At 36.8% G+C, this 26,070-nt stretch overlaps 2 protein-coding genes across 3 annotated transcripts; both read right to left on the bottom strand.

Annotated features, from left to right (window-relative positions):
- Positions 1 to 31: 31 nt before the first annotated feature.
- On the bottom strand, positions 32 to 10,204 carry trmt6 (tRNA methyltransferase 6 non-catalytic subunit). The gene is made up of 11 exons (XM_046836853.1): positions 9,886 to 10,204; positions 7,905 to 8,038; positions 7,703 to 7,812; positions 6,942 to 7,033; positions 6,719 to 6,802; positions 6,494 to 6,618; positions 5,671 to 5,975; positions 3,464 to 3,549; positions 2,946 to 3,048; positions 2,765 to 2,851; positions 32 to 454 (listed from the first exon to the last, which is right to left on the bottom strand). Exons 1-11 carry the CDS (start codon positions 9,993 to 9,995, stop codon positions 305 to 307), a joined length of 1,386 nt encoding a protein of 461 aa, XP_046692809.1. The 5' UTR covers positions 9,996 to 10,204; the 3' UTR covers positions 32 to 304.
- A 1,695-nt stretch (positions 10,205 to 11,899) lies between these two features.
- Positions 11,900 to 22,843, bottom strand: fermt1 (FERM domain containing kindlin 1). Of its 2 annotated transcripts, none has more exons than XM_046836892.1 (15): positions 22,735 to 22,843; positions 21,030 to 21,167; positions 18,936 to 19,169; positions 18,729 to 18,854; positions 17,910 to 18,099; positions 16,787 to 16,889; positions 16,358 to 16,465; positions 14,772 to 14,903; positions 14,601 to 14,650; positions 14,338 to 14,459; positions 14,134 to 14,240; positions 13,775 to 13,999; positions 13,309 to 13,433; positions 12,948 to 13,089; positions 11,900 to 12,330 (listed from the first exon to the last, which is right to left on the bottom strand). In XM_046836892.1, exons 2-15 carry the CDS (start codon positions 21,157 to 21,159, stop codon positions 12,157 to 12,159), a joined length of 1,968 nt encoding a protein of 655 aa, XP_046692848.1. In that variant the 5' UTR covers positions 21,160 to 21,167; positions 22,735 to 22,843; the 3' UTR covers positions 11,900 to 12,156. The 2 variants fall into 2 exon arrangements, with proteins under 2 accessions (XP_046692848.1, XP_046692849.1); XM_046836893.1 differs by lacking the exon at positions 22,735 to 22,843 and adding an exon at positions 22,388 to 22,399.
- Positions 22,844 to 26,070: the final 3,227 nt, after the last annotated feature.

The raw sequence follows: 26,070 nt of genomic DNA, 5'->3' as shown, positions 1-26,070 counted from the left end.
GCTTAATATTGACGTAAGGGACAATGCTATATTTCCATTAATGTCACATTTTATTGATCATTTTCAAGCTGCTACAATGGCTGGTGAAATGGCAGTTATTCACTCTCATGGTGCTGTTGTTAAATAGCTCCATGATGAAAGATACGAGAGTAGATGTACTAATAAAGAAAATGAACTTAAACAAGCATGTTGTTGAGGATTTTTAAATGGAAAGGAAACAAATTGGTTTATTCTCATTAAAATAATTTAGACCAAATAAAAAGGCTACTCAGGACTTTTACTTAAGCTGCTAATCTCGTCTAGCTTAATCTAGCTTAATCCTCTTGGCGGCTGGCTCGCCCGTTTTTCGTGGCGCTCCTGATGTTGCGGCATCTGCCGAGACTGTGATTCCGGAGAGCAAATATCCTCCACCCCCACTCATCAGCAGCACTGGATGAGTTCTATTGGGCAACACCTGGAACAAAAAATGATAGACTTTGGAAAAAGATGACATACGTACATAGATACAGAAATGCACATTCGCACAATTACGCATGTGTTTGCACATACACACTTGTTTACTTTTGCTGCAATAAAAAATTTCTGAAAAAGCTAGACACAAGGAAATGTACATATATGGTGTTCTTGTATGCAAAATAAAGTCATGATAGTTTTGTTTTAACACATCTAGGTTAAAAGAATTTACGCATCGACTGTTTGGAAAGCTGTCTGCTAATTTACATATTTGGACAAGTTAAAGTAAAAAAAAACACCAACAAGTAAAAAAAATATATTTGTTGAATTCTTGAATTCTAATTTCCTGAGCAATGACTTATAGCTAGGACTTATAGCTAGGACTAGTAGCCTTTTTTTTGTAATGCAATATTCATCACAACATCTGTAGATGTGATTGTCAGGTGTCCACATAGTATATATACTTTAACAGATAGAGACCATATGCCTGAAATGGACTGATTTCATGTTGCGAAGCAGGAATTTGGAAAAGATTTTACAACCTGAGTTCCGGAAATGTTGGGACTTTTTTTTAGTTTGAATAAAATAAAATAAAAACCAAAATGCTATTCACAATAGAACATAGAGAACATAGCAAATGTTTAAACCAAGAAAGTTTACACTTTAATGCACAAAAGGAGCACATTTCAGATACGATGCCTGCTACAGGTCTCAAAAAAGTTGGCACGAGGGCATGTTTGCCATGTTGTAACATCTCTCATTTCAAAACAGTTAGATGATGTCTGGGCATTGAGGTTATGAGTTTTTGGTGTTCTGCCGTTTTGTTTTCTTGCCTGATATAGGTTTCCAGCAGCTGAAGATTTTGTGGTCGTCTTTGGCCTATTTATTCTTTTAATGATGCGCCAAATGTTCTCTATAGGTGAAAGATCTGAATTCAAACAAGAATGTCAAATTTGGATTCGTCTGATCATAGAGGACTTTTTTTCACTTTGAAACAGTCTTGGACAGGACACGACGCTGCTTCTGGACCATGTTCACATATGGCTTCCTTTTGCATGATAGAGCTTTAGTTGGCATCTGCAGATGGAACGGCAGATTGTGTTTACCGACAGAGGTTTCTGGAAGTATTCCTGGTCCCATTTAGTAACGTCAATGACTCATTCATGATGATTGATGAGTGATGCAGTGTCGTCTGAGGGCCCGAAGGCCACGGGTATCCAATAAAGTTCTCACCCTCGTCCCGTACACACCGAGATTTCTCCAGTCTCTCTGAATCTTTTGATGTTATGTACTGTAGAAGCCTTTGCAAATTGATGTTGAGGAACGTTGTTTTTAAAGTATTCCACAATCTTTTTGCACACTCTCCAGATTGGAGAGCCTCTGCCCAGCTTTACTTCTGAGAGACTCTGCTTCTCTAAGACATCTCTTTTATAGCTAATCATGTTACAGACCTGATGTCAATTAACTTGATCAGTTGCTAGATGTTCTTCCAGCTGAATATTTTTGAAATTTCTGGATTTTTCAGCCCTTTGTTGTCCCTGTGCAAACTTTTTTGAGACCTGTAGCAGGCATCAAATTTGAAATGAGCTCATTTTCTGATTGATATCTAATAATTTTTAGGGTTTTATTCCCTTGGCTTCTGGGTTGGTATGCATAATTATCAGCAAACAAACTGTTGATTTAAATAGTATACTTGCGTGTGGCAATTTGGTACCTAATAAACGGTCCAGAATATAAAATATTAAGTATTATTTATTACATGATTTGTCTACAAATAAGTAAAAATTTTTATACATAATGTTTTGCCCTCTCTTTTTATGAATATCTTGTTTATTATCATTTACTTAAATGTCTGTTGGTCATCCCAAATTTAAAGAGACAAAATTTCTGACCAATTGACGATGCGGACCAGTGCAAAATAATTACCACAAAGAAGAGGAAAAGAAAATTATTTGTACTTATTTTTTTAGGTTTGAACATGCAATATATTCCTTACTGATCTAGTAACTGTAATGTAATACATTTTACATTTACAGCATTTGGCAAATGCCCTTATCAAGAGCTACTTGAGTGACTTTATTTATACAACTGAGCAGCTATGGGGTTAAGGGCCTTGCTCAGGCGCCCAGGAGTAGCAGCTTGGTGTGGCTGGGATTTAAATTTATGACCCTGAGATCAAAAGTTTCAATGCCTTAACCACTAAGCTACCACCACATCTGATAGCTATCACACTAATCATCACACTTAAAATCGTATACTTACCAAAAATACTTTTTAATTCCCCAAGATTTTTTTTACAGTTTTAAATTACCTGGTAATGCCTGAGCCAGGAATCTGTCAGTTTGAGATTAATGGCTCCACCCTGCTCCCTGAGCTTTGTGTAACATTCAATTAATGGCTGTAAAAAGACAGAGAGTGAGTTAAGCAATGCAGCTCATTCACTGGGATTTGTAATGCAAAAGGCAATACGTTTTTCACGGCATCATTCATACCTCTCTGTACTGGCAATACACTACAAAAGGTCTGGATGGCGCCACAAATTTGAGTAAACCCAGCAGCAAAGAACAAGGGTGGAAGCGACTGGCAATAACCAACCTGTAAAAGGAAAAAAAAAATGCTTCAGCATTTAGGTAGAGCACATTCAACAATTCAGCACAACTCACCTCATGTACTACATAAAGAACCTGCTACTAAACATGGAGTCCAATAAAACAGCCTTGCAGACATGAAATCGATACAATATGACATTAAGCTCAAAGGGACTCTGAGCCTCAAGATAAAGCCAGCAATTGATCACTACTGGATCATTATGATTCTTGTAATTGATAAGTGAAATTTACTGCCATTACTGTTCCTAATAACCTGTTCATCATGACTTGTGTTATAAAACGAGAACGTCAGATTAACTGGATACGAGGCATTATCAACGCGACACAGCAGTCATGAGGAGACCTTTCAGTTTCCATAAAGCATTGCTTGACTCCACACGGCTACTACACAGAAGACTCACCCATCTGCGTTTCGTCCCTCCAGCAATGCAGCAGCAGCTGCCAGCCTCTTCCTCTTCTCCTCCATCTTCACCCTCTTCTCTTGTGCCTGGTAGAAAAAGAAATATAGCTCAGATCAGCGTGCAGCATTACACATAGGTGCTATATGCACGCCCTAACCATGCTGTCAGCATTTAAACATATCTTAGAAAACACATCAGTAAAATTACAATTTGATAAATACCTTAGCAGGACTGTTATCATAACTATGGCCCTTCCTTGGTAATGATCTAATTACTACCTTTAGATACTATGTAATAGTTCCTAAGTATATCTTAAGTAATTAGTACATAATGATGTACTATAATTTCAATAATTTAAACAACAGCACAACCAGCAATCCTAATTCACCTGTTCATTATGGAATGATGTAACAAACATTTACGATATTTGGCAGACGTCGTTCGACAGAGCGATCTCATTTATACAAGAGGAGAGTTAAGGGGGCCAAGAGTGGAGTTTGGTGGTGCTGAGATTTGCTCACAATCTTACGTTCAGAAGGCCAGCAACTTAACCACTCAGCTACCACTTCCCCCACAGATCTTCATTTGATTGGCTTAGTAGTGCAATGTGACGGGAGATAATTGATTGTGCACATGTGGAAATAATTTGCATTTCACTTACACTTGCAAAAAAAAAAATACATATTTCACTTACTCTTACTGTGAATAAATAAATAACTAAATACAAAAAAAAAACAAAGCAGTTGACGGGAGTATTTTCTTTGCCATATATATTTTGCAGGAATCTAAGCAGCAAATCGATGAAATTAAATGACCAGGCTCTTTAATTTACATGTAGTCCAGCATCTTTTAACGCCATTCTAATATACCGTATTTTCCAGACTATAAGCCGCTACATTTTTCCCCACGCTTTGAACCCCGCGGCTTAAACAACGAAGCGGCTAATTTATGGATTTTTCCTGGGTTTTTCCCGGTTTCACAAACCTCAAGCCAAAAAACTGAGCCCCAAAACATTAGACCAATGAAATTGCGGAACAGGTTCAGGTGAACCAATGAAACTCTTTATATTAAATCAGATGCGCTCCCACTGAATCGGGCCGCACCACATCATAAATATGGATGAGGTTCCGCTGACGTTTGACCTGCCGCTCAATCAGACTGTAAAAAGGAAATGCGAATCATTCGTCACGCTAAACACAACCGGGCATGAAAAAACGCACTTCACCTGTGTTCTGAGCTGCACGGCATTGGGAGAAAAGCTTCACCGATGGTGATTTTTAAATGCACGACGATGCCAAAAGAAAAACCTCAGAGAGAAATTGTTGTGAAAGGAAGGAGGAAGACAGTGAACAATGACTTTCTCGGTAGGCTACTGTTTAAATACAAGCCGGCTTATAGACAGGTGCGGCTTATTTATGTTCAAAATAAAAATCTTTGTCAAATTCAGTGGGTGCGGCTTATATTTAGGTGCCCTTAATAGTCCGGAAATTACGGTAGTTACATGCAGATTGCATACATTCAAGGAATTAGCTGTTTGGTTTATGTACTTGTTGTGATGATATAAAATATTAACTGCACAATAAATCCCATTGCTTTTATACTAACCATATATCAATATGGAAACCTTTTTCTAGACTTCCCAAAAACAACCATTGCGTTTGATTGACAGGGTTACAACAGTGGCAGAGAACAGGCTGGGATGGAACTGGCATTTTAGTTTTGGCCGAGCTTTTGCATTATGATGAGATGAAAGTGCAATTACAAATGAAAGGACTGCCATTATGTTTTCAATATGGCAGAATTAGACCGGCTTAGATGTTGAAAATGAAATATCAAATGGACTTTGCATTTGCATTTTAATTTTGGCACCCTTTGTACATGGCTGTGCATGGAATTGCAAATGCAACTGAATTTGCATCATCTCAAAGGAGCCATGCAAATAATGCATCTAACTGCTTGAATTAGTATTTTAAATGAGCATTTTCGAATTAGCGTTTGAATTTAAATGTAGTCCAGAAGATGCTGCTATTAGATAGGAATGATTAAATAAAAAGAAATACATTGATTGTGAAATGAAGTCAGAGATTAGCATTAACAGTACAACCAATGTCACTGCTAATACTTTAAACTACAGTAGTGTATAAACATATAATAATACACATAATCCCTCCTCCTCCCAGCAAGCATTAGAGATCACTCAGGCTCACCTTTTGCTCACGCAGCTTCAATCTCTCCTCCAACTTCTTGGCCTCAGCTGAGTCTGTGCTCCCCTCCATGCTCTGAGACTCGGAGCTACCCGAGGAAGGTGCAGCAGGCTGTTCTTCTGACTGTCCGTTATTTGCAGAGTCTGTCTCTTTCTCATCAACGTTCAGTGTTCCTGACAGCAGTGCATTCACCTTACACAAGGGAAATTCATGCAGTGTGTCATGGAAGTGTGAAGGAAAGCCAAAGCTCTCCATGCCTGCTCTGACAGGTCCACCACCTGGATACATCTGGATCACTGAGCCATGACCTTTCAGGGAAAACACAAGAAAGAGAAGGCAGTGATAATTCTGCACAAAAATATAAACAAATATAATCTACTCTGTGCCATGCTTTAATAAATACATTTAGCTCTGGGAAAAAAATGACTGAACTATAACCGGAATAAATCAGTTTACAAATGTGCTTTCATTGCAAAACAATCAACTTTTGTAACAACCCCAGAGTTCTTTCTATATTTATATCTTGTGTGTGTGTGTGTATATATATATATATATATATATATATATATATATATATATATATATATATATATATATATAAAAATAATAAATTAAGATGAATAAAATCTTAATTAAAACACAAAAGATTTATATAAATCCTGACGTTCATTGCACCCCATCTGTCATGTCTTTATTCCCCACTAGAAGGGTACACCCCACACTTTGAGAAACTAAGATGCTAATAATATTTATATGCGATTCTAAAAGGACTTCAATTTCACTTGCCAGTCTCTGAACAAACATATTACAGCAAGTCTTCTGTTACCTCCCATTCTCTCCATAACAGAACCGAGGACAAGTCCAGCACACGTCTCAAACACGATGATCTTACTTCCGGCATGAATGTTCCCCAGAGTCAGCATCTGAGCCAAAGTGTCATATCTCAGGTGACTGCAAAGGACAAAATGGACTATTAAGAGAACGTTAGAAGCTATCCAGCAACAAGCCTAGAGTATAGTTTTAGCTAAAAAGGTTTAGTCTAAGGACATACCATACTTTTCCAGGTTCTCTACCATGATACATCCGTGCCAGTATACGGGAGGTAGGCTTTAGTATGGTGATATTGCTCTCGTACCTGCAGACATGTAACAGCTAATAAGGATATCAAATATGAAATTTTAACTTTTAATTATGCATATATATATATATATATATATATATATATATATATATATATATATTTATTAATTTTTTCCTTTTGTGTTTTTACTCACTTCTTCTTTTTCTTCTTGATGTATTTCTCCTGAGCAAATTCAGTTTTATCCCTGAATGTTGTGCTGTTGTTTATGAGCTGCTGAATTATTTCCTGAAAGACAAAAAAACATAACAAACAAACAAATGTACTCAAGGTCTTGTTCAGTTATGGACAGTCAACACTTACAAATAAGTAACGACCGCATAAATATGCGTCTTTCAAGTTTTTTCTGCAGGGGAAAGCTGATTCTTTAATCTGTTTAGATTGTAATCACATTCTCTTACATAACTATACTGACTGTTATTATACCAATACAGAGGACCAGTATACCAGTGAACAATGAACATATTACTCAGACATACAAAAAGGCAAAAGGCAGGCTATATCTCATTGGTCTATACATAGTTACAATTCCCCCTTGCCCTGCATCCACATTACTTTTGTTTGTACACATGTTTATCAAGAAGGCTGTTCATGAAAATCATATTTTACTGGACAAACTGATCCCCATGACCAAAAGTCCATGCAATCATTGACCTTCTGTAACCACTTTATCCTGTTCAGGGCAGTCTGTCCTGGGAACACTGGGTATGAAGTATCATGAAGGGCACCATACACATACACACTCACCTTCACATGAGGCCAAGTGATGAAGTATATTTTTGGAAACAGGCAAACTCAGCGGAAACCCACACAGATACAGAATGAACATGCAGAACTCCCCAAACTCCATCATCAGATTTCAGATGCCTCATCAAACTATTAAACTGGAACACAAACCTGGCCCTTCATCCCTTGCTCTTTAAGTGATTCAATATCATCTCTGGTCAGTTTTTGCGATTTGCCATCATCCATGATGTGTCTGTTATCTTGGCCTGCTTCTTTGGCCTCTGCGAAGAAAAAAAAAATTAATAACCGTTAAGCACAGCATATTCACATCTAATGCATTTAATATTTAATTAGTCTGATCTTTAGCAATCACCTGTGGCGTCATCTTCAGTGTTTCTTGGTTTTCGTATATTAAGTTTTCCTCCGGTGTCCACTTCAAATGTCGAGCCATACAGTTCCCCGATGGCAGCGTTTAAAAAGATCCACTGTTTCTCAAATATGATCTTCCTGAGATACAAAAGTTAAACTTTTGTAGGTTTAGACAGTACAGTACCATTTTACATTTATGTTCTCAGTACAGACCAAAGCAATAAGACGAATACAAAAATTAACAATAAACAGATGAAAAACAGCAAATCAGTTTTCTTAATTTTCCAATGAATTACCAACCAACAGCGGTGTTTCCCAATTGAAAACTTCCTTGTTTTATAATAGCAACTCATCTGCTGTAAATTAACAATTAATCCAAGTCCTTATTTTTTTTTTTACATCCTTCAAGTTTATTTCCCAAGTATATTTTCAGGTATATGTTAGGATGCGGCGCTCTCACCGCTGCGGCCCAGGTTCGATTCCCGGTCAGGGAACCGAACCCAGCCATTAGGGTTGCACAAGCCAGTCCACTCTTAGTGCCGGTCCCAAGCCCAGATAAATATGGAGGGTTGCGTTGGGAAGGGTATCCAGCGTAAAACATGTGCCAAATTGAACATGCGGATCATGAATGCGGATGATCCAATGTGGCAACCCCTAATGGGAGAAGCCGAAAGAAAGTTTTTTTTTTTCCCCAGGTATATAAATTCTCATGGATCCTTATTGCTGGTGTATTCTGTAGAAACTATAGTATTTTGTAAACATATGAATAGTTGGTTTCACAACTGGTAAATCTGTGGTGCCATGACCGACAATGACACTTTACCCTTTTTTGCTGAAATGAGTGTTGAGTCTGAGTTAATAGAGGTAAAAAAAAAATACAAAGAAGAAAAATTCCACATTTTCTAACTTGTGTAGACCTGATGTAATTATCAAGACAGCAGTATTTCACATTAAAATGATGAGCAAATGTGTATTGGGACTGATACAAATCACTGCACTGCTGAAATGTAATTTAAACCAGTGTTATGATTTTGCATTAACTTCACTATTCTCAAGAATGAAAAAACAAGCTACACAATTATAATTCAGAGCACAGTATTCGGGAGTAATCAACATACACCATCTTGCAAGCTTGGCACTATTACATTTTTTTATATATACAATTTTACCCAAATTCACCTTCTTCATATTCCCTTTAAAGTAGGAATATGCTTTGCATAGGTCTTTTACAATTAACCCATAGCACACAGTTTGAGATTATCCCAATTAAACTGTGTCTGAATTCTCTAAGACTTTATGATAATGCATGGCCTTTGTGTCAGATTATATGCTTAAGATCCTAAAGCAGGACAGCTGTATGGTTCTTTGACTGGAAAGCATATAATGTTACAATGCTGCAGTGGCACCAAACTAGCAGCTGATAAACAGGTCACATCCTGCGTTCCGTGACCAAAGCAAAATGCGACTGTGACTGCAAAAGCAGGCCTTCAAATCAGTGAATTTGTGTCTTCAGAAAATCTGCCTTCATTTCATATGTAAACGGTCATGAGGTATCCGGAATGTGTAACATGTCAATTAGTCATCTGGTGACTTCAGGAGATGGTTTGAACATGCATTGGATAGTTTCCCCTTAAAAAGCTCGCAGCACTGCAGGAAACAGTAACACCTCAACAAAACAAATGACTATTAGATACATATGCTGACATACGCATGTATGAGAATATTGACCATAATTTATATTTAAGATACATTATGGTTTGCATTAGACTTAACGCGGAAAACGTGCATCGTTTTAAGTTTGCTTGGGCATTTTGCTCGACAATTTCTACATCTATGGGGCACTAGCAGGCTAGCTGAAAACAATAACAATTAACAACATACACTAGTTAGCGAAACTGAATAAACATCCTGAGCTCATCTTGATGGAAATGAAACCAATTTTTGCTCGCTCAGGTTATTTTATTGGAACACGAGGTTCTACTCACTTAGACTTCTCCACCTGCACGGATTTGTAGACATCTCCTCTTTTCAAAACCACGTAGTCTCCTTCATTTATTCCGCACTCCACATCACTGTCCACCACCGAGTCCGCCATTTCACACTCTCACCGATCAGATTATTTGGGTAATGAGCGAAAACTTCAAAACGAAACACATTCAGTGTAAACCGCTAACGAAAACATATCAAACATCAGCCTAACAAACCAGGAGCCGGTGTATACAGTGTGTATGAGACATTTTCCACGTGCACACTCGCTGCCGCTTCCGGATGTCCAGGCTGATTAATCGATCGTCCTGTGTTCGCTCAGGCAGGAAAGCGGGGAGATCGCAGATAAACTGATCCTCGTCGAAGGGAGTGTGCACTCTGGTGTTTCTGAAGAGGTTTTTTAGGAACCGTATAGTCAAAAGCACAGCTTTGTTTAAACAGTTGAACTCATTTTGCACATCCATATGAATTCTTCAGTAGAATTAAATAAATTAGTGGAGATAGAGAAATGATTTGCCACTCTTCTCTTACTTATGTGGGACAACACGGCGCACTTGCCTACCATAGTTTGGTATGAAGCATACATTTTGCCTTAAATTCGCCAAAGCAAGAAACAAAACGTGCAGCACTGCCATTTGGACACCTAGGTTTTGGTAGGGTTACAATAGATTTAAAAGTATGTACCTTACCATTACACCTATATGTAGGTCTTTCACAAAGTGTTACTGCAAAGTTGGAAACACACTTGTTGAGAAGGTCTTTATATGCTGAAGCATTACGATTTTCCTTCACTGATTCTAAGAGAACTAAACCTGTTTCAGTACGAGTGGAGTGGAAGAAAATGAGGGTCCTGCACAGAAGTCTTAGTCCTAATCCTTTGGAACTAATTGTAATACCAGTTTTTATTCTCACCTTCCAACCCTAAGTGTTCTTGTGGTTAAAAGGCCACAAATCCACACAGCCATGCTCTAAAATCTAGTAAAAAGCCTTATTTATGAGAATGGAGGATGTTGTTTCAGTAAACATGGAACTACAGTACTTAATATTAATGCTCATGGTTTTGACACGGGATGCCCACATACCCATTCCCAATATTATATTGTAGTTTGGGTGTGCAAATGGTTGATTAATTAAACAATGATCATAAAAGCAAACTAACATTATGAGCTTTTGTAATTACACATTTTTCAAAAGATTTGTTATAATGTCATTATAATACTACATGTAATGTTGCTACAGTTGAACTTCAGCATCTTAGATTTGAATAAACTAAAAGTTTTTCAGATTTTCTCATTGTCTTTTTAGGCTTCTCCATCTCAGTTTGATTTCACCTCATGTAAACATGGTGGTAGATGGTTTAGCTACGTGTGAATAAGTGTATAAATATGTGAGCAAAGGGTCATGAAATAGACTGTCCAGTTTTTTCCAGATAGACTGCAGGTGCACAATGACTCTGACCAGGATAAAGATGTAACTGAAGATGAATAAATAATATACTGCATGTTGGATATTTTACACCAAAAGCGACTGTGAAATCTCTAGGAATTACTGGGGAGGCAAAGAGGATGGCAATTAGAACCGCAACTGAAGCCACAGAGAAAGCCACTAAAGGGCTTTGGATTAAGAGGGCAGAACGTGGGCAATTGCTACTGGGACACAGGCCGGAGTCTGATCAACCCCGGCTGGGTCGCCTGGACGAGGGTGTCTGATGTTGAAAGACCCGAAACACCCAATTACCCCAGGATACATCACTGATGATGTGTCCCAGTGCATCTGCATGATGTATTTTGTATTAATAAGTAATATCATACAGACCTGCCTGACAGAACTTTATAACTCCAGGCATTTAATTAATAATATAAGCAAATGTCATAAATCCAAATACAATTGTATTTAAACATGGAAGGCGTCATGTTTATTTCACTATCATTATACAAATGACTCTTCAGGATTTTAGGCTACATGTTTAATATAAAATGTAAAAATGTAGTTCCATTTCATAATACATTTGTATACTTGTTTGTAGCATGTTTTATTTCTTGTGGACAATCAGAACAACAAAACAAGATAAAGATGAAATCCCTCTAAGAAAAAAATCACAGCATGATAGCATGATGAACACATATTAAACATATTAAATGTAATTAATATGTGATCAGTTGTGGCTGAACAATCATGTGCACACAATCAACAAAACCGCATGACTATATTTAAGCTTTTGCTTAGCTGAAATTTTCAGGTCAATCTAAAACTCTCAGTAGTTTCCAGAACTATTCTTGCCCTCCTGTAAGTTTGTGGAAGAGTTCTTCATCTAGTGTTTCATTTTGGTCTTTGGATCGTGTTGAGAGGAAAATGTAGCCTCCGATGTATTCGTGAACCACTCTGCAGTCACAGCTCTGACAGGTGAAAGCTACTGTAACACCCTGGTCAAAATCAATAGTCACCTAAAAAAGGAATCACGATTCAAACAATATATTAATAAAAATAACATTTCTGTAGTTCCTTTGAGAAAAATATAAGTAAAATATTTTCTAAATATTTACTTTTAGTTGTGTTTTGTAAAATGTAAAAAAAAAACAAAAAGAAAAAAGGGCACTTCAAGACGGGAAAAAGACAATGTGATGTTTTTGTGATCTCAAATTCCTGAAAGGAGTGAAACCAGATGTGGTCCTCAAGGTTTGGTGTGTTGTATGTTTTTTACTCAAACATGTTTGGCCATTATGCTCTAAACTCTGTCATCATCAAGGCATTTTTGAACCATTCTTTATACCTTCTAGAAAACATTGTGGGAAAATCCCAACAGTTTCTAAAATACTCAAAGCAGCCATCCAATTACATTGTCAAATTCATTGAGATCACATTAATCACATTTTTCCTATTATAATGTTTGATGTGAACATCTGAAACTGTAACTGAAACTTTTGACCTGTCACATTATTGCTTAATTGGATGAACAAGGAGGGTATACTATTAAAATGATTTATTTTTAAATAAAAACATTTTATTGTAATTTTACAGTCAAAATGTTCGTTGCAGAGATTTCTTAGGCTGTTCTCCTCACCTGTCTGATCTCCCAGTTCACATTCCACTGTTTCATATTGGCGAATCTCCACGTGGTCAGCGGCTGGCGTGTGGTCATGTCAATTCGAATCAGCCGGTTGAACGAGATGCCCAGTATATCATCTTTCTTAATTCCTTTGAATCTTTGTGCACACAGAAAGCAAGGCAATATTTTTTAATACAGGGAAAATATACAACCAGATAGATGACCAACAGCATCTTTAGGTACATTCGAGCAAGTTTTTACAACATAATCAAAATGTGAGGTTTGTTGTAAAAGATACCGGTGTTAACAACATGACAGATGAGGATTTATTTCACAAGTGTATGTTTAATAAAGCAAACCAAAATATCACCGTTACCTCACTATGTAGTACTTGATACCAAACTCTGGTAAAGACTGCCATGCTTGGATAAAACGCATTTTAGCCTCTGTGAGCGAAAGCTGGGAAATGTTATGATGCGCTTCCAAAATCCGTGAGGTCAGCTGCAAGCCAGCAAATATATAAAAAATTAGCAAATGCACCCATTGCAATAAAACAAATTACATTACTTAAGATTTCCCAGGTTAAATAGTCAGTTTAGGATAATTGTTTATATCTCATGTATGTTTTAATGATTTATTTAAAATTACCAAAAAAATGTATCACAAATTACAGGACACACAAAATATATTTAGCTGTTTTGCTGTAACTGTTTTGATATCATAAGATTACTACAGGATTAATAGGTACAGATTTAAAATAAGGATTGAAACTGAAATGTTTAAGACTCCCATAAAAGGTGTTTTACTATCAGAACAGGGCTGTACATTAAAGACTTCTTTACTTGCTTAGCCTTGTATTTTTTGGAGTATCGTGGAGAAACAAAGCATTCTGCATTCATGTCCATGGAGTCCACATCGGGAGCCGCTTGGCCCGGTGGGGGCGCTAAACTCTTCATCTGCAGAAAGGACTGGATGTTCTTCACCTCAGTGCGGTATGAGCTGTATGCCATCGTCTTGCCTTTAGAGGCCAGAATACAGGCAGCTTTCCACCTGGCATACTGCATCTCCTTTAACAAAGTTAAGTCAATATGCAACATGTAAATGAGACAAGGAAAATTTGAGAAGTCTTTATATTGCGGTGTATACCGAATATAAATAAACAGAATTTTATATTCATGCAGTAAAACCTGAATTAACTCACATTGTCACAGCGAATATACACCTCATTCATTCCATCAGCAACAGGCAGCAAAAGCTTGATGCCAAACTTTTTTTCTGTCACATTGACATCTGGAACAACTTCACAGCCTACATAAGCCATTGTGGATTAAACAAAATACACATTAATAATTTAATCACAGAGGAAATAGTTAAGATATTTTGACACGGTATATAATGCCATTACCTCGCAGATGTAGCTGTTCTATGGGCTCCCCGCTGGCTGAATCTTTGTTTTTGAAATAGGAAATACTGGTGTCTTTAAACACAAACCAGTAATCTTTGAAAGTCCGAAGTAGTCGTTTGGGCCTGCAAAGTATAAAAAAAGCAGAATGAGGCATTAGTATGCGCTGATGTCTAGGGAGAGTGGAAAAAAAATAATTACACTGTAATAACCATTTAAACAACCACGGTATACACAATAAGTTGCCTTGAATAACCTCTGTTCACCTAAATAGTTTTAAAGTGTCTTCCAGCTTGGGAATATCTGTGATATCCTCCTAGAACAGAACAAAGTAAAAATAAAAATCACTTTTGGGACTCTTGAAAATAGTATTGTGTTGAAAGATGTAAAGAGTGCCATAGAAACACTAGCTGCGATAAAAAAAAACTAATTCATACCAGAATCTTGTCTGTGCTCCGTCCTTCAAGCGTAGTCTCTAAATGAGAGAGGGCTGCCTCTACTTCATCAATATCAGTCTCGTCAGATAGGTCCGGAGGTTTGGATGACATGGTCAGTTTGCATATGTGATACTGAAATAAGCACAAATGTTCCAAATGCAATAGGTCTGTTTGTCAAATGCAAATACCACAATGCAGTCATGATTATGGGTTAAAAGGAATTCATTTCTTTTTTTTTGTAGTAGTGTGGTTCTGGCAGTAGTGCCATCTGCAAGATAAAACAACAAGGGTCAATATTAACGTGTGTGTACTAATGCATTTTGATTTCCATAGTAATAGTATAATAGTAATATGGTGACATTTTCTCTAACGGGATTTTTGTGCAGTTTGGAAGGAGTCTCTAGTGTCACTGGTTTCTTCTAGTCACTGGTAAAGACATTTTGTGACATGAAAACATCTGCAATACAGAGGGCCTTGTGATTTTAATCTTTTCTGTAAACTAAGATTTCTTTCTCGTAATAACATGAATAAATGGCTGATTATGGCTATATTGTAAATGATATCAGAAACTAACTTCACAACAACTATAACCAAGTGTACAAAAACCTGCAATGAGCTTTAAAATATTTTTTTAAACAGATAACTGTTGCTGTTGTATAAGAGAAATAAAACACTTGTGATAATCAATTTCAAAGTCAGTAATGTTCTTGTACCCAAGATCACTAGAATTAAATCAGTTGTCTACTGGCTTAGACTTAGTGGCTTATAAAATACATATAAAGATTAATTTATTAATGAATTATTAAAAAAATTATATAAAAGCTGTGCTTTTTGTCAAAAATACTCTCACATAATGTGCATGTAAAAAAAATATTACTACTTCAACAATTGGTAATATTTGAAATAAGCCAGTCTCTAAAATCCTGCTGTATGTGGCTTGGGGGATTCCCTTTTACTGCATTCTGCTGATTGTCTTTGTTCTGACACGCTTGCTCACATTCCACACATAAAGCTTATCTACCAAGCCCTTTGAAAAATCTATGCCTACAGCCACACCAAGCAGTGTATGTCTCGTCTCATTCCAACTTTTCGAGCAAAAAAAGCCACCTAAATCTCAGGGTTATAAATTATTCTTTGTGCTTGTAGTCATTTTTTATTTATCAGAAAAATGCCAGGACCTAGAACTAGAATATACAGACCAAAGTTTGTGGACAATTAAGATTTGTATGTGCTTTTTATAAATCTCATTTCATATTATACACTGTTTACTGTTAAAATCACCTCCACTCTTCTAGTAAGGTGTTCCTCTAGATTTTGTAGTGTAATTGTGGGGATATGTGCTCAATTAACCACAAGGGTATTAGTAAAGTATGAATGTACAGATGTGCAGTGAAGTATTGATGTAGGGTGAGGAGAGTGCATTTATCGTTCCAATTCAACCCAAAGGTGTTCAGTAGGGTTGAGGTCAGAGCTCTAGAGCAGGCCACTCAAGATCTTCCCTTCCAATCCATGTAAAAGTCAGGTATCCCAGTTCTTTTGTCCATATACTGATTGTGTCAGTCTGAGTGTTTGTAATAATAGGGCACCTGCAGAGAGGCAAACATGAGCATCTCCTCTTCAGTGCACTCAATCTCCTCCAGCAGAATGGACCAGCGTGCCTGTTCATACAGCTGTGTAATCCTTACTGCATCATACTAAGACAGAGAATATACAGTACAGAAACAATAAAAAAAAACATAAAAACCCATTCGCTAATGCCTTCACATCACGTCCATCTTATGATTTTTATAGTTAGATTGATATTGGATGCAGAAGATGTATTATTGTGAATCAGTGTCTGCACTTTAATGATAATAAGTCTCTTTTCTGCAACAAAAATGTGCTAAAATAGATGTCAATGGTTATCTCAAACAGGCTATAGATGTGGCTCATAGAAGTAAAAAAAAGAGAACTGGTGCACCTCTTAAGCAAAAGCTAGCCAAACAGTTCTGAATAAATGCTAATTTGATTCTTACCTTTGGATTAAGGTCAAAGAAACAGTGATACTTGAAGCGTAGTAAGAGTCTGTCATTTTCCTGGATACCCTGCTCCATTAAAGAGCTTGAAGAATTCAGCCACCTACCAACACATCGATTGGTTATATAATACACTTTTATAAGTAAAGCTAATCAAATGTTTACATTATTCACTATTAATTTGTTGTATAGACTAGTTTGTCTATATCCATTAGTCTTGACCTCTCTATAATGTTCGTTTTCTTACCTTAATCTCTTTGTGAGGCTTTAAAAGAACATTTCTGCTACTACATGCTTACAAAATACCAATCAACTGAAATATCGCAGCAAGACAGTGAATAAACACCACTTTAAATAGAGGTATTGACGCTTCTGAGAATGAGACGATAATGAGTGAAGGCAGACACCTGTGTGTGATTAACGCTGGTTTATTTTAATGCTGTCTTGCAATAAACTGCTGAATGCATGAGAGCAGAGAAAATAGGATTCTGCCGCATGCATCTATGTGAGAAGAGTGCATTACTGTGAACTGTTTCCATTTGCTTTCTTTTTTATTTTATTGGAATTCCTGTGCTGGAAAGCTCTTATAGGCATAAACATAGCCCCATTCCTTTTAACAACAGGCTCCTGTGTCCTCATACTCATCAAACACACAGATTTTATTGGTAGTCGTTATTTTTATGACCGCTGCTTCTACAATGCTCAACTGCTGGGATTTTTTTTGGTTTGAATATAATGGTGCAATATTTTTGGTGTTTGGTATGTACACCGAAATGGTCACTTACAATACAAACACGATCAGTAATAGGCTTCTCTATAACATACAGTTAGTTGTTTTTTTAGGCCACAATCACACATAACGATTTACAAGTCAATATTTATAATAAATCAGAATGGTGATATCTCGCTATATGGGGTTGCCAGCTTGTTCATAAATGTTCACCGTTCATGAGATTTCCATTTATTTATGACTAATAGTCTAAGTTACAAAAAAAAAAAAAAAAACCAATGCCATAACTGATCAAGTACCATACATCTTACTTTGAATTTTTAAGTCACTGCACTTACCACTTACTGTTTAGCTGTATTTAAATCTGATTATTAACCTGAATATAACTCTTACCCTGCATTGATGGTAGCTTTGTCCTCCATACTAAGAGGCTGATACATCTTGGCCAGCTCATCTGGAGGCACATTAGGTTGGCTAGAACTGAAAGGGTTTTCTCCAAACCACAGGCTTGTAGAAGTCATAGGAGTCCCGTTATCAGGGTCATAGGTTGCAGTCATTGTCCTACTGTAGTGTCCAGTTCCAGCTGCATGAAATAAAACAAGTTATCCACAAAGCTTCCATCATGAATTAACTGCTAAATACAAGAGCAGAATATTGGTGCAGGCTGAGTGCTCCATTTCATTGTGTACACCTCAAATACATTACAGCCATACTCATAAAATAGCTTGCAATGTAGTCTAAAAACTAGTCTCATTTCTCACCCTAGAATTAAATTAATTTAAAGTATTAAATGAGATATTAGGAAATGTTACTGAAATATATGAGAAAATATTATATTAAATTATTAATGTCTACTAAGTGGCTTACTAACTTATTAAACTCAGGCCCACACTAAACTAATGAAAGGTCTAAAGTAGCATATGCCTCTATTACCATGTTCTCTAAACAAAACAAATGGATTTTTACATTTATGATGAATATATGCATTAAGTCCACCAAAATAAAACCATGAATCTAAATAAAAATCTTTTCAAACAAGCAGCAGCACTACAACCTTTTATATATTTTCTGCCTTTCTTTTCTCATTACTGCTGGCACTCTAAAATCAGGTTGTATATATAAAAAGGCCTGGTAAGTATTTAGAGTAAATGTTGACATTATATGAGAACTTGTAAAAGCAATGAAAGGGTAACTTCACCCTGCATATGTTACCTGTCCCACCAACAACATCCATGTCTATGATGTCATCATCTATATCCTTAGCTTTATCTTTTTTCTTTTTCTTTTTTGGATCATCTGGTGGTTTTAAGAGGGACAATTCTTCGGATCTTCTTATGTCTAAGTTGAATGCAAATATCCAAGTTATTTACCAATTCTAATGAGATTGTATTACTTCTATCATAATATTTCAACCCTTACTGAGTGTTCGGCAGATTTCTGCTACAGATTTGAAGACCACTGATGAGAAACTGACTGGCAGTTTGATGGTCTTCATATTAGGAAGCTGTAAACACAGAGCTTTGTGCTGGGGGGTGAAACGGAGTTCAGCATCTCCCTGCACACCATATTTGTCTAGTGTCCAGTGAGTTTTTAGTAGCCAGCAGTTCTTCCGTTCCCACCACAGAGCATGATTAGACCAGTCTTGTGGAGCCTCTGCCAAAAAACACAGCACTTTAGCACCTTACACTCTAAATTAACTAATGTGTGTTTAGAATTACACAATTCTCAAAAAACAGAGTGACATCAGCATTCTGGCAGAAACATGGTGTGTGACAAACAGGAAATTACCAGATGTGTCAAGGCGATAACTTCTAATGCTGTCATTAAATCATACAATCCGGACCAATGACAGAAGAGAATGTCAGTTAACAATTCTCCAAAATGTTTGTCTACATTAAAAATTTTAATTACAGTGAAATACAAATTAAATTATGATTTCAAAATTAGATTAGCATGCATGTTCCAAAATGAAATTCAGACAAAAACTGAACATGACAGGTTTATGAGTGTAACAGAAGAGTAACAGAACTGCTACTATTCTAATAATCCTCTAATAAATTCATTAATGATAGAGGTGTGTAAAGTAAAATAGTGATCAAGAAAATTCCTTAAATAAGAGTCTTCAAAACATTTCGAATTGGCACAATTTATCCAGAAATGGTCTGTATCTAAAGAATGTTCATTTATTACAATTTTACTTACAAAGAATAAAAATGAGAGATATTAGCTGGCTAGCTATGTTTCCCAAATTCTGTTGTGATTTCAGTAGTTATACCCTAAATTTTTGAGCTCGTGTAAGTAAAAAAAAATGTCTAGCTACATAATTAGCCATCTGGCAAAGTTGCCATTTTACACATTTCTTATATACTGATCAGGCATAACAATTTGACCACATGCCCAATATTGTGTTTTGTCGCCCTTTTTGCTGCCAAAACAGTCCCGACCCATTGAGCATTAAATTCTTTAGCAATTTAAGCTACAGTGGATCAGACCACATGGGCCAGCCTTCGTTCCCCACATCATTGATCCTCGGCCACCCATGACCCTGGCGCTGGTTTACCACGGTTCCTTCCTTGGCTCACTTTTTATAGATACTGAACACTGCAGACCTGGAAGATGCCACATGAGCTGCAGATGCTCTGACCCAGTCGTCTAGACATTACAATATGGCTCTTGTCAAACTCACTCAAATAGAGATAATCAGTGTTATTAACTCACCGGTCATGTTAGGCCTGTTCAGTGTACAATAAGACAAATGGCAAATGATACCAAACATGAAAGTGACATTAGATTCAATGAATAGCTTTCATACTGATAATTATAAAGCTCTGGCTAGCTAGCCATGCTGATCTTAGCAGATATAAAATAGATCTCAATCATACAGTTTCCTATGAAGCACGGTAACCCAGAGATTAACTGGCTTACAGTCTCCTGGGAATACTATTATTTGGACTGTAATAGTAATTAAAAACAAATGCTGCAAAGTTGCATATATTGTTTGAAATAAAAACCCAGGTAATAAAAAAAAGGACAATTGAAGTGAACCATGTACTTATATACACATGATCTGCACTCACTTACTATTACTTCACACCTGCACTTTACCAAGATAATACATAGGCTTTGGACAGCTGTTGAAATACCTGTAGTTTTATTCTCTTGGATTGGCTGTGAAGTGAACTTCAGACCTTGTGTCTGTGAATAATACTATGGTGGCGGGAGTTCGGCACAAAGCCAAAGGCTATTGAAAGGAATGCAAGATAAACATGGACGCACCCAATGGTTTAAATAAGGAGTTAGTACTGCTCTACCTATCGTTCTACTTGTGTGCTTACTAGTTTTGTACAATGTATAAAACTAATGCTAATATTGTGCAAAAAAAAGAAAAAAACAATTATATAAGCTTCATCTGTTCTTTCTTTGTGATAAGTAAAACATTATGGATGAATTCTGTACTATTGGACAGAATGTGAATGAGAAGCAGAACCCTTAAGGAAACAAAGAACCACTCACTGATCTTCTCCACAAGTTTTAGCATAAGCCCTCCAATGTGAAGGTCTCCCTTCACCCGAATTCTAAACTTCATACTCTCATCTCCTTCCCGCTGGTCCACTAGGATTGACAACTCCCATGTGTTCTCCATGGCTTCACCTGCAGAAATACAATAAAAAGACAACTTGCTTGTTGCTGTCCAAGATTTCTCAGAAGTCAAATGCAAAGATAAAGCAACTCCATCAATTATGTTTGTTTATTAGGTCCACCTTCCTAAATGTTTACTATGCTGGTACGGTATACAAATAATATGGGACTGGGGCCCATATTTGCTATGAACATGTCAGAGGACATCAATTTTATCCATGAATGCAAAATGGCTGCATTACTAGCCTCTGAACACACGTTTTTTGGGCCATTCTCAGCATGCAGTGACACCGATATGGTAATGTCTTGTTAGTACTGGTAGGAGTGTATCATGTAACAACAAACACAAAATGTGGATATTTCTACGTCTGGCAGCATGTAGTACAAGTCTACTCCTGCAGTATGACTAAATGCTTAACCCTAGGTGAGGTAGTTAATCCTATTCAAATTGAAAAGCACACACAAAAACATTAGCCATCACACAACACTGTCGTATTTTGATAGACACAAACACTACCACAACTTGTAGAAAAGGGATAACACTCTTCGCCACACATTGTGGCGCTTTTGTTTCACGCTTTTTATGCGCTAATTCACAATTCTCAATGCATGCACTAATCATGAAGATCCTTCAAGAGCTGATCGTAGCATGTTGAAACAAGGAAACCACACACTTCAGGGCAGTGATTAGGAAACAAAGCCCCAAAAAAAAGGTTCATTAATTAGGAATGTGTATGAGTAGTATTATCACAGAGAAAGAAAGGGAGTTGTCTGAGCTGTAGTGAGTGGTGGTCATCAAAGAAGGAGCGCAAACCTCCATCACTGGAATTCCTATCAAGCAGAGACATGCCCAAGAACAAAAAAACCCCCTATGAACCTGGTTAGTTGATTTCCTAGTCTAGTTAACAGTTAACAGTCAAGGGATCACGCTGTATTATAATGGACTATTCCTGAGTGTTGTTAGAACTTTATTTATAACATATTATAACTTTATATTTTCCATTAGTACTGCTGTTTATGTTGTCATCTCCTAGAACAGGTGAGGTTTGGATAGTCATGGGTAAATGAAATTGAAAAGGATTTTTTTAAGGTTTGAATTGTCTTACATCTATATGGATACAGAATAGATGTGTTTTTCTGCAATTTGTAGCACAGAATCCTGAAGAATGAGTGGTATGATTGAACATTCTACCTGTTATAAGTAAAGTATCCTGGAATGCACTAGTCTGTACCTGTTTATATGCCTTGAGGCACAAAAGGAAATGAACTCAAGCTTGGATCTTCACCCTCAGCAAAGAGATGTTCAAATCACAGGCATTGAAAAATGTAAACACAATCAAGGAGCATACATCGAACAGCAACTAACAGCACGAAACGGGTTACCTTTAGTATTAAAACGATTGCATGATGCAAGGACGAACGAATAGTCTACTGGAACGATCAATACAGTATGTTTTAATTCGTCCGCGTTCACATCACCTCTGCCCGATCTTACGGCTAGATAGTTCTTTAGTCCATATGCAGTACTTATCCTTTCCCATTCTATGGAAATCCACCCAAAATGAAAATACACACTCACCAAACCAAAATCCGATATATTGCTCACACTTCCTCTCTAGTCCACTGCGGAATGGGACAGAGCCGCTTTTCAGGTGAGCACGAGATAGAAGACCCCTCCCTTCAGGTATACAATGAAAAGGAAGTGACTACTTGCAGAAAAGTATTTTAAAATAGTAGTTAAGTGTAACACCAACGTGACAAAATAATACACCACAGTCCTTTTGACAAACTATAAACCATAATATTGTGTATAGTAGCATATGGGTTTGGACGTAGCCCAAACTAAACTTAATCTTAAACTGTAATCTTGCGTACCAGTGTAGATTTATTCATTGATAGAGACTCAAAGCACTTTTGTACCTCGCTCTGGACAAGGGCGTCTGCTAAATGCCACAAATGTTAGTGTAAACTAGAGCAATTTTGTTTGGAGATTGCACTAGCTAGATATGCTTTTGGTAATGTGCTGCCTCAGGCTACAAAACTGTCTAAATCTAAGGGTTCTCACACTCCTGGTAGCAAGGCACAACTTTAGCTTACAGAATATATACTATGCTCATTTTGTACAAAAGTGTACAAAATATTCTAGGCTATACTTTAAAAATTACATGAATGAATGTACATGAATATTTCATTGACAAAAGACATTATGTATATGTTGGAAACTTTTTCTTTGAGATTTTGCTTCATGTGGACCTGATTGCATCATGTAATTCCTTCAGATTTTTATGGGCACTTTCATGCTGAGACTTTTGTTGTACTACAACCCAAAGATGTGCCTTTTGGATTCTTCTTTTTTTTCATAACATTTTAAAATACGTTATCAATCCCACAGGGAAATTGTTATTTCTTCACATATCCCAGTGATGTAGGAAGCTAGGGTCAGAGCACAAAGTCAGCCATGTTATAGCACCCATGGAACACAAAAGGTTAAGGGCCTTGGCAATCCTGGGGCTTGACCCCACCAATCTTTCCAATCAGTAACCCAGAGCTTTAACCACTAATGATTGCTCCAACAGTGGACCTTTTTTCACCAAGCTGCTTGGCAATTTCCCCGTAGCCCTTTCCAGCCTTGTAGAGGTGTACAATTTTGTCTCTAGTGTCTTTGGACAGCTCTTTGGTCTTGGCCATGTTAGTAGTTGGATTCCTACTGATTGTATGGGGTGGACAGGTGTCTTTATGCAGCTAACGACCTCAAACAGGTGCATCTAATTTAGGATAATAAATGTAGTGAAGGTGGACATTTTAAAGGCAGACTAACAGGTCTTTGAGGGTCAGAATTCTAGCTGATAGACAGGTGTTCAAATACTTATTTGCAGCTGTATCATACAAATAAATAGTTTAAAAATCATATATTGTGATTTCTGGATTTTTTTTTTTTTTTAGATTATGTCTCTCACAGTGGACATGCACCTACGATAACAATTTCAGACCCCTCCATGATTTCTAAGTGGGAGAACTTGTAAAATAGCAGGGTGTTCAAATACTTATTTTCCTCACTGTATGTATATATATATATATATATATATATATATATATATATATATATATATATATATATATATTGACAATGCATTGACTAAAAAGGCCAATAAAAAACATTGAACATATTGTCATGTTCATGAAGCCAGTTTCAGTCATTAGAAGATGGTAAATTGTGGCCATGATAAGATGCACATGGTCAGCATCAATGCTCAAATAGACTGTTGGAGTCAAGCAATAATTTATTGGGAACACTCTTAAAGTGTGCCAAAAAGCTTACATTATTACATAACCTCCACCAGCATGGACTCTTGACACAAGGCATGTTGGTTTCATGGACTCCGTTGGTGCCAAAAACTGACCCCACTGTGTGTGCCTCAGCGTAAATCAAGATTAATCGACGAAACTGTTTTTTTTTTACCTCTCAGCTGTATAGTTTTGGTGATCCTGTTCCCACGGCAGCCTCAGCTTTCTGTTCTTTGTTAACAGAAGTGGACTTTTGCTGGAGTAGCTCATCTGTCTCAAGGCTTGTTGTGTTGTTCATCATTTGATGCTTTTCTGTACACCGCAGTTACACAAAGTGTTAACCTGAGGTATTGTAGCCCTTCACTCAGCTCAAATCAGCCTGACTGTTCTCTAATAATCTTTCACTACAAGAAGTTATTTGTTTCTTTATTGCAATGATTTAAATACAAATTCATGCCACGGTCAAAATCGCTGCCATCACATTTTTTCTATTCTGGTGGTTGGTGCAAATATTTATAACAACTGGTGGCCCCTATCTGCATGGTTTTATGCACTGCTACCATACATTTGTCTGATTAGATAATTGCATTAATGTATAACGTTCACAATGAGTGTAAATCTTATGTGTCAAAAATACACAGAAAGTATGAAAAAGAAGAATCTAGCTGATCTACTAAAGTCATGGTTAAATTAAATACAAGAGGAATACATTTTGTAATGGAAACATACTGAAGAGACTTATATACAGTATGCTGTATTAAAAATGTTGTAGACATTCTGGTCCACTAGAGGACAGTATACTTATACTAAGCAGAAAAGCAAGCTTTGTGCAGCACTTGTTCACTAGAAATCCTACACATTTAACTGAGCCAGATTCCAGTCACTGAAATGTAATTGAAGACTAAATATAATTTATCTTACCCTTCATCTCCCAAACTTTAATAAAAAAAAACCACACATGGCAAAACCGTTTACAAAACAAAGGATATATTTGTCTAAATTAATGCATGTTACATGCATGAATGTTCTGATACATTTACCATATGCTTGTATGGACATATAAAACATACAGCCTGGCCTACAAATACAATTTACAGAAACCATGCAGACAGTAAAAAAAAAAAAAACAAGAAATGTTTTTAAAAGTATTTGTGTTTAATTTAAGTCCAGCCAAATGTTTTGTAAGTAGCTACTGTAGACAGCTATTAAATATGACTTTTGAATCTAACTGATAATCATGTACGTAAATGCAGATCACTTTATTGCAATGGGACCAAATGACTGCATTTATGCAAATCCAATGGAGCCCATACCTCAATTAAGACCATCTCTACAGTGAAATATGTTATTGACAGCATCATTGTCTCAGGATGCTTTTCCTACTCAGAACATTTTGTCACATGTTTTGCCTTACTCAGGCTTTTCGTCACAGCTGAAGCAAGAATGGTTAAAGCAAAATACAGGGGGGGAATTTTAAAATAACCTGCCTCAGTTTCTCTGTCGAAAAAGCTTTGGAGAGCCTTCAACTTTCAGCCAATGGTTCCAAACAAAATGTGAATGTTCTACATTTAATAGGGGAGTTAATACTTCTGCTGGACAATTAACCTGATAAAAATGTCAGATTTAGCAA

This window comes from Silurus meridionalis, chromosome 23, assembly GCF_014805685.1.
Source record: "Silurus meridionalis isolate SWU-2019-XX chromosome 23, ASM1480568v1, whole genome shotgun sequence".
NCBI lineage: Eukaryota > Metazoa > Chordata > Actinopteri > Siluriformes > Siluridae > Silurus > Silurus meridionalis.
The sequence above is the reverse complement of the archived record's forward strand: the minus strand, read 5'-3'. Positions and strand labels throughout refer to the sequence as shown.

Bases quoted from the DNA above. Each gene is read 5' to 3' on its own strand.
- trmt6 (XM_046836853.1), bottom strand. From the start codon at position 9,995: ATGGCGGACTCGGTGGTGGACAGTGATGTGGAGTGCGGAATAAATGAA. The intron at 8,039-9,885 runs GTGAGTAGAACC...TTTGTATCTCAG, and splicing joins GTGCAGGTGGAGAAGTCTAA to GAAGATCATATTTGAGAAAC. The intron at 5,976-6,493 runs GTAACAGAAGAC...TTTCCCTGAAAG, and splicing joins TGTTATGGAGAGAATGGGAG to GTCATGGCTCAGTGATCCAG.
- fermt1 (XM_046836892.1), bottom strand. From the start codon at position 21,159: ATGGAGAACACATGGGAGTTGTCAATCCTAGTGGACCAGCGGGAAGGA. The intron at 19,170-21,029 runs GTGAGTGGTTCT...GTTTTTTGGCAG, and splicing joins AAAACTTGTGGAGAAGATCA to AGGCTCCACAAGACTGGTCT. The intron at 16,890-17,909 runs GTAAGAGTTATA...ATGTGTTGGTAG, and splicing joins AAAGCTACCATCAATGCAGG to GTGGCTGAATTCTTCAAGCT.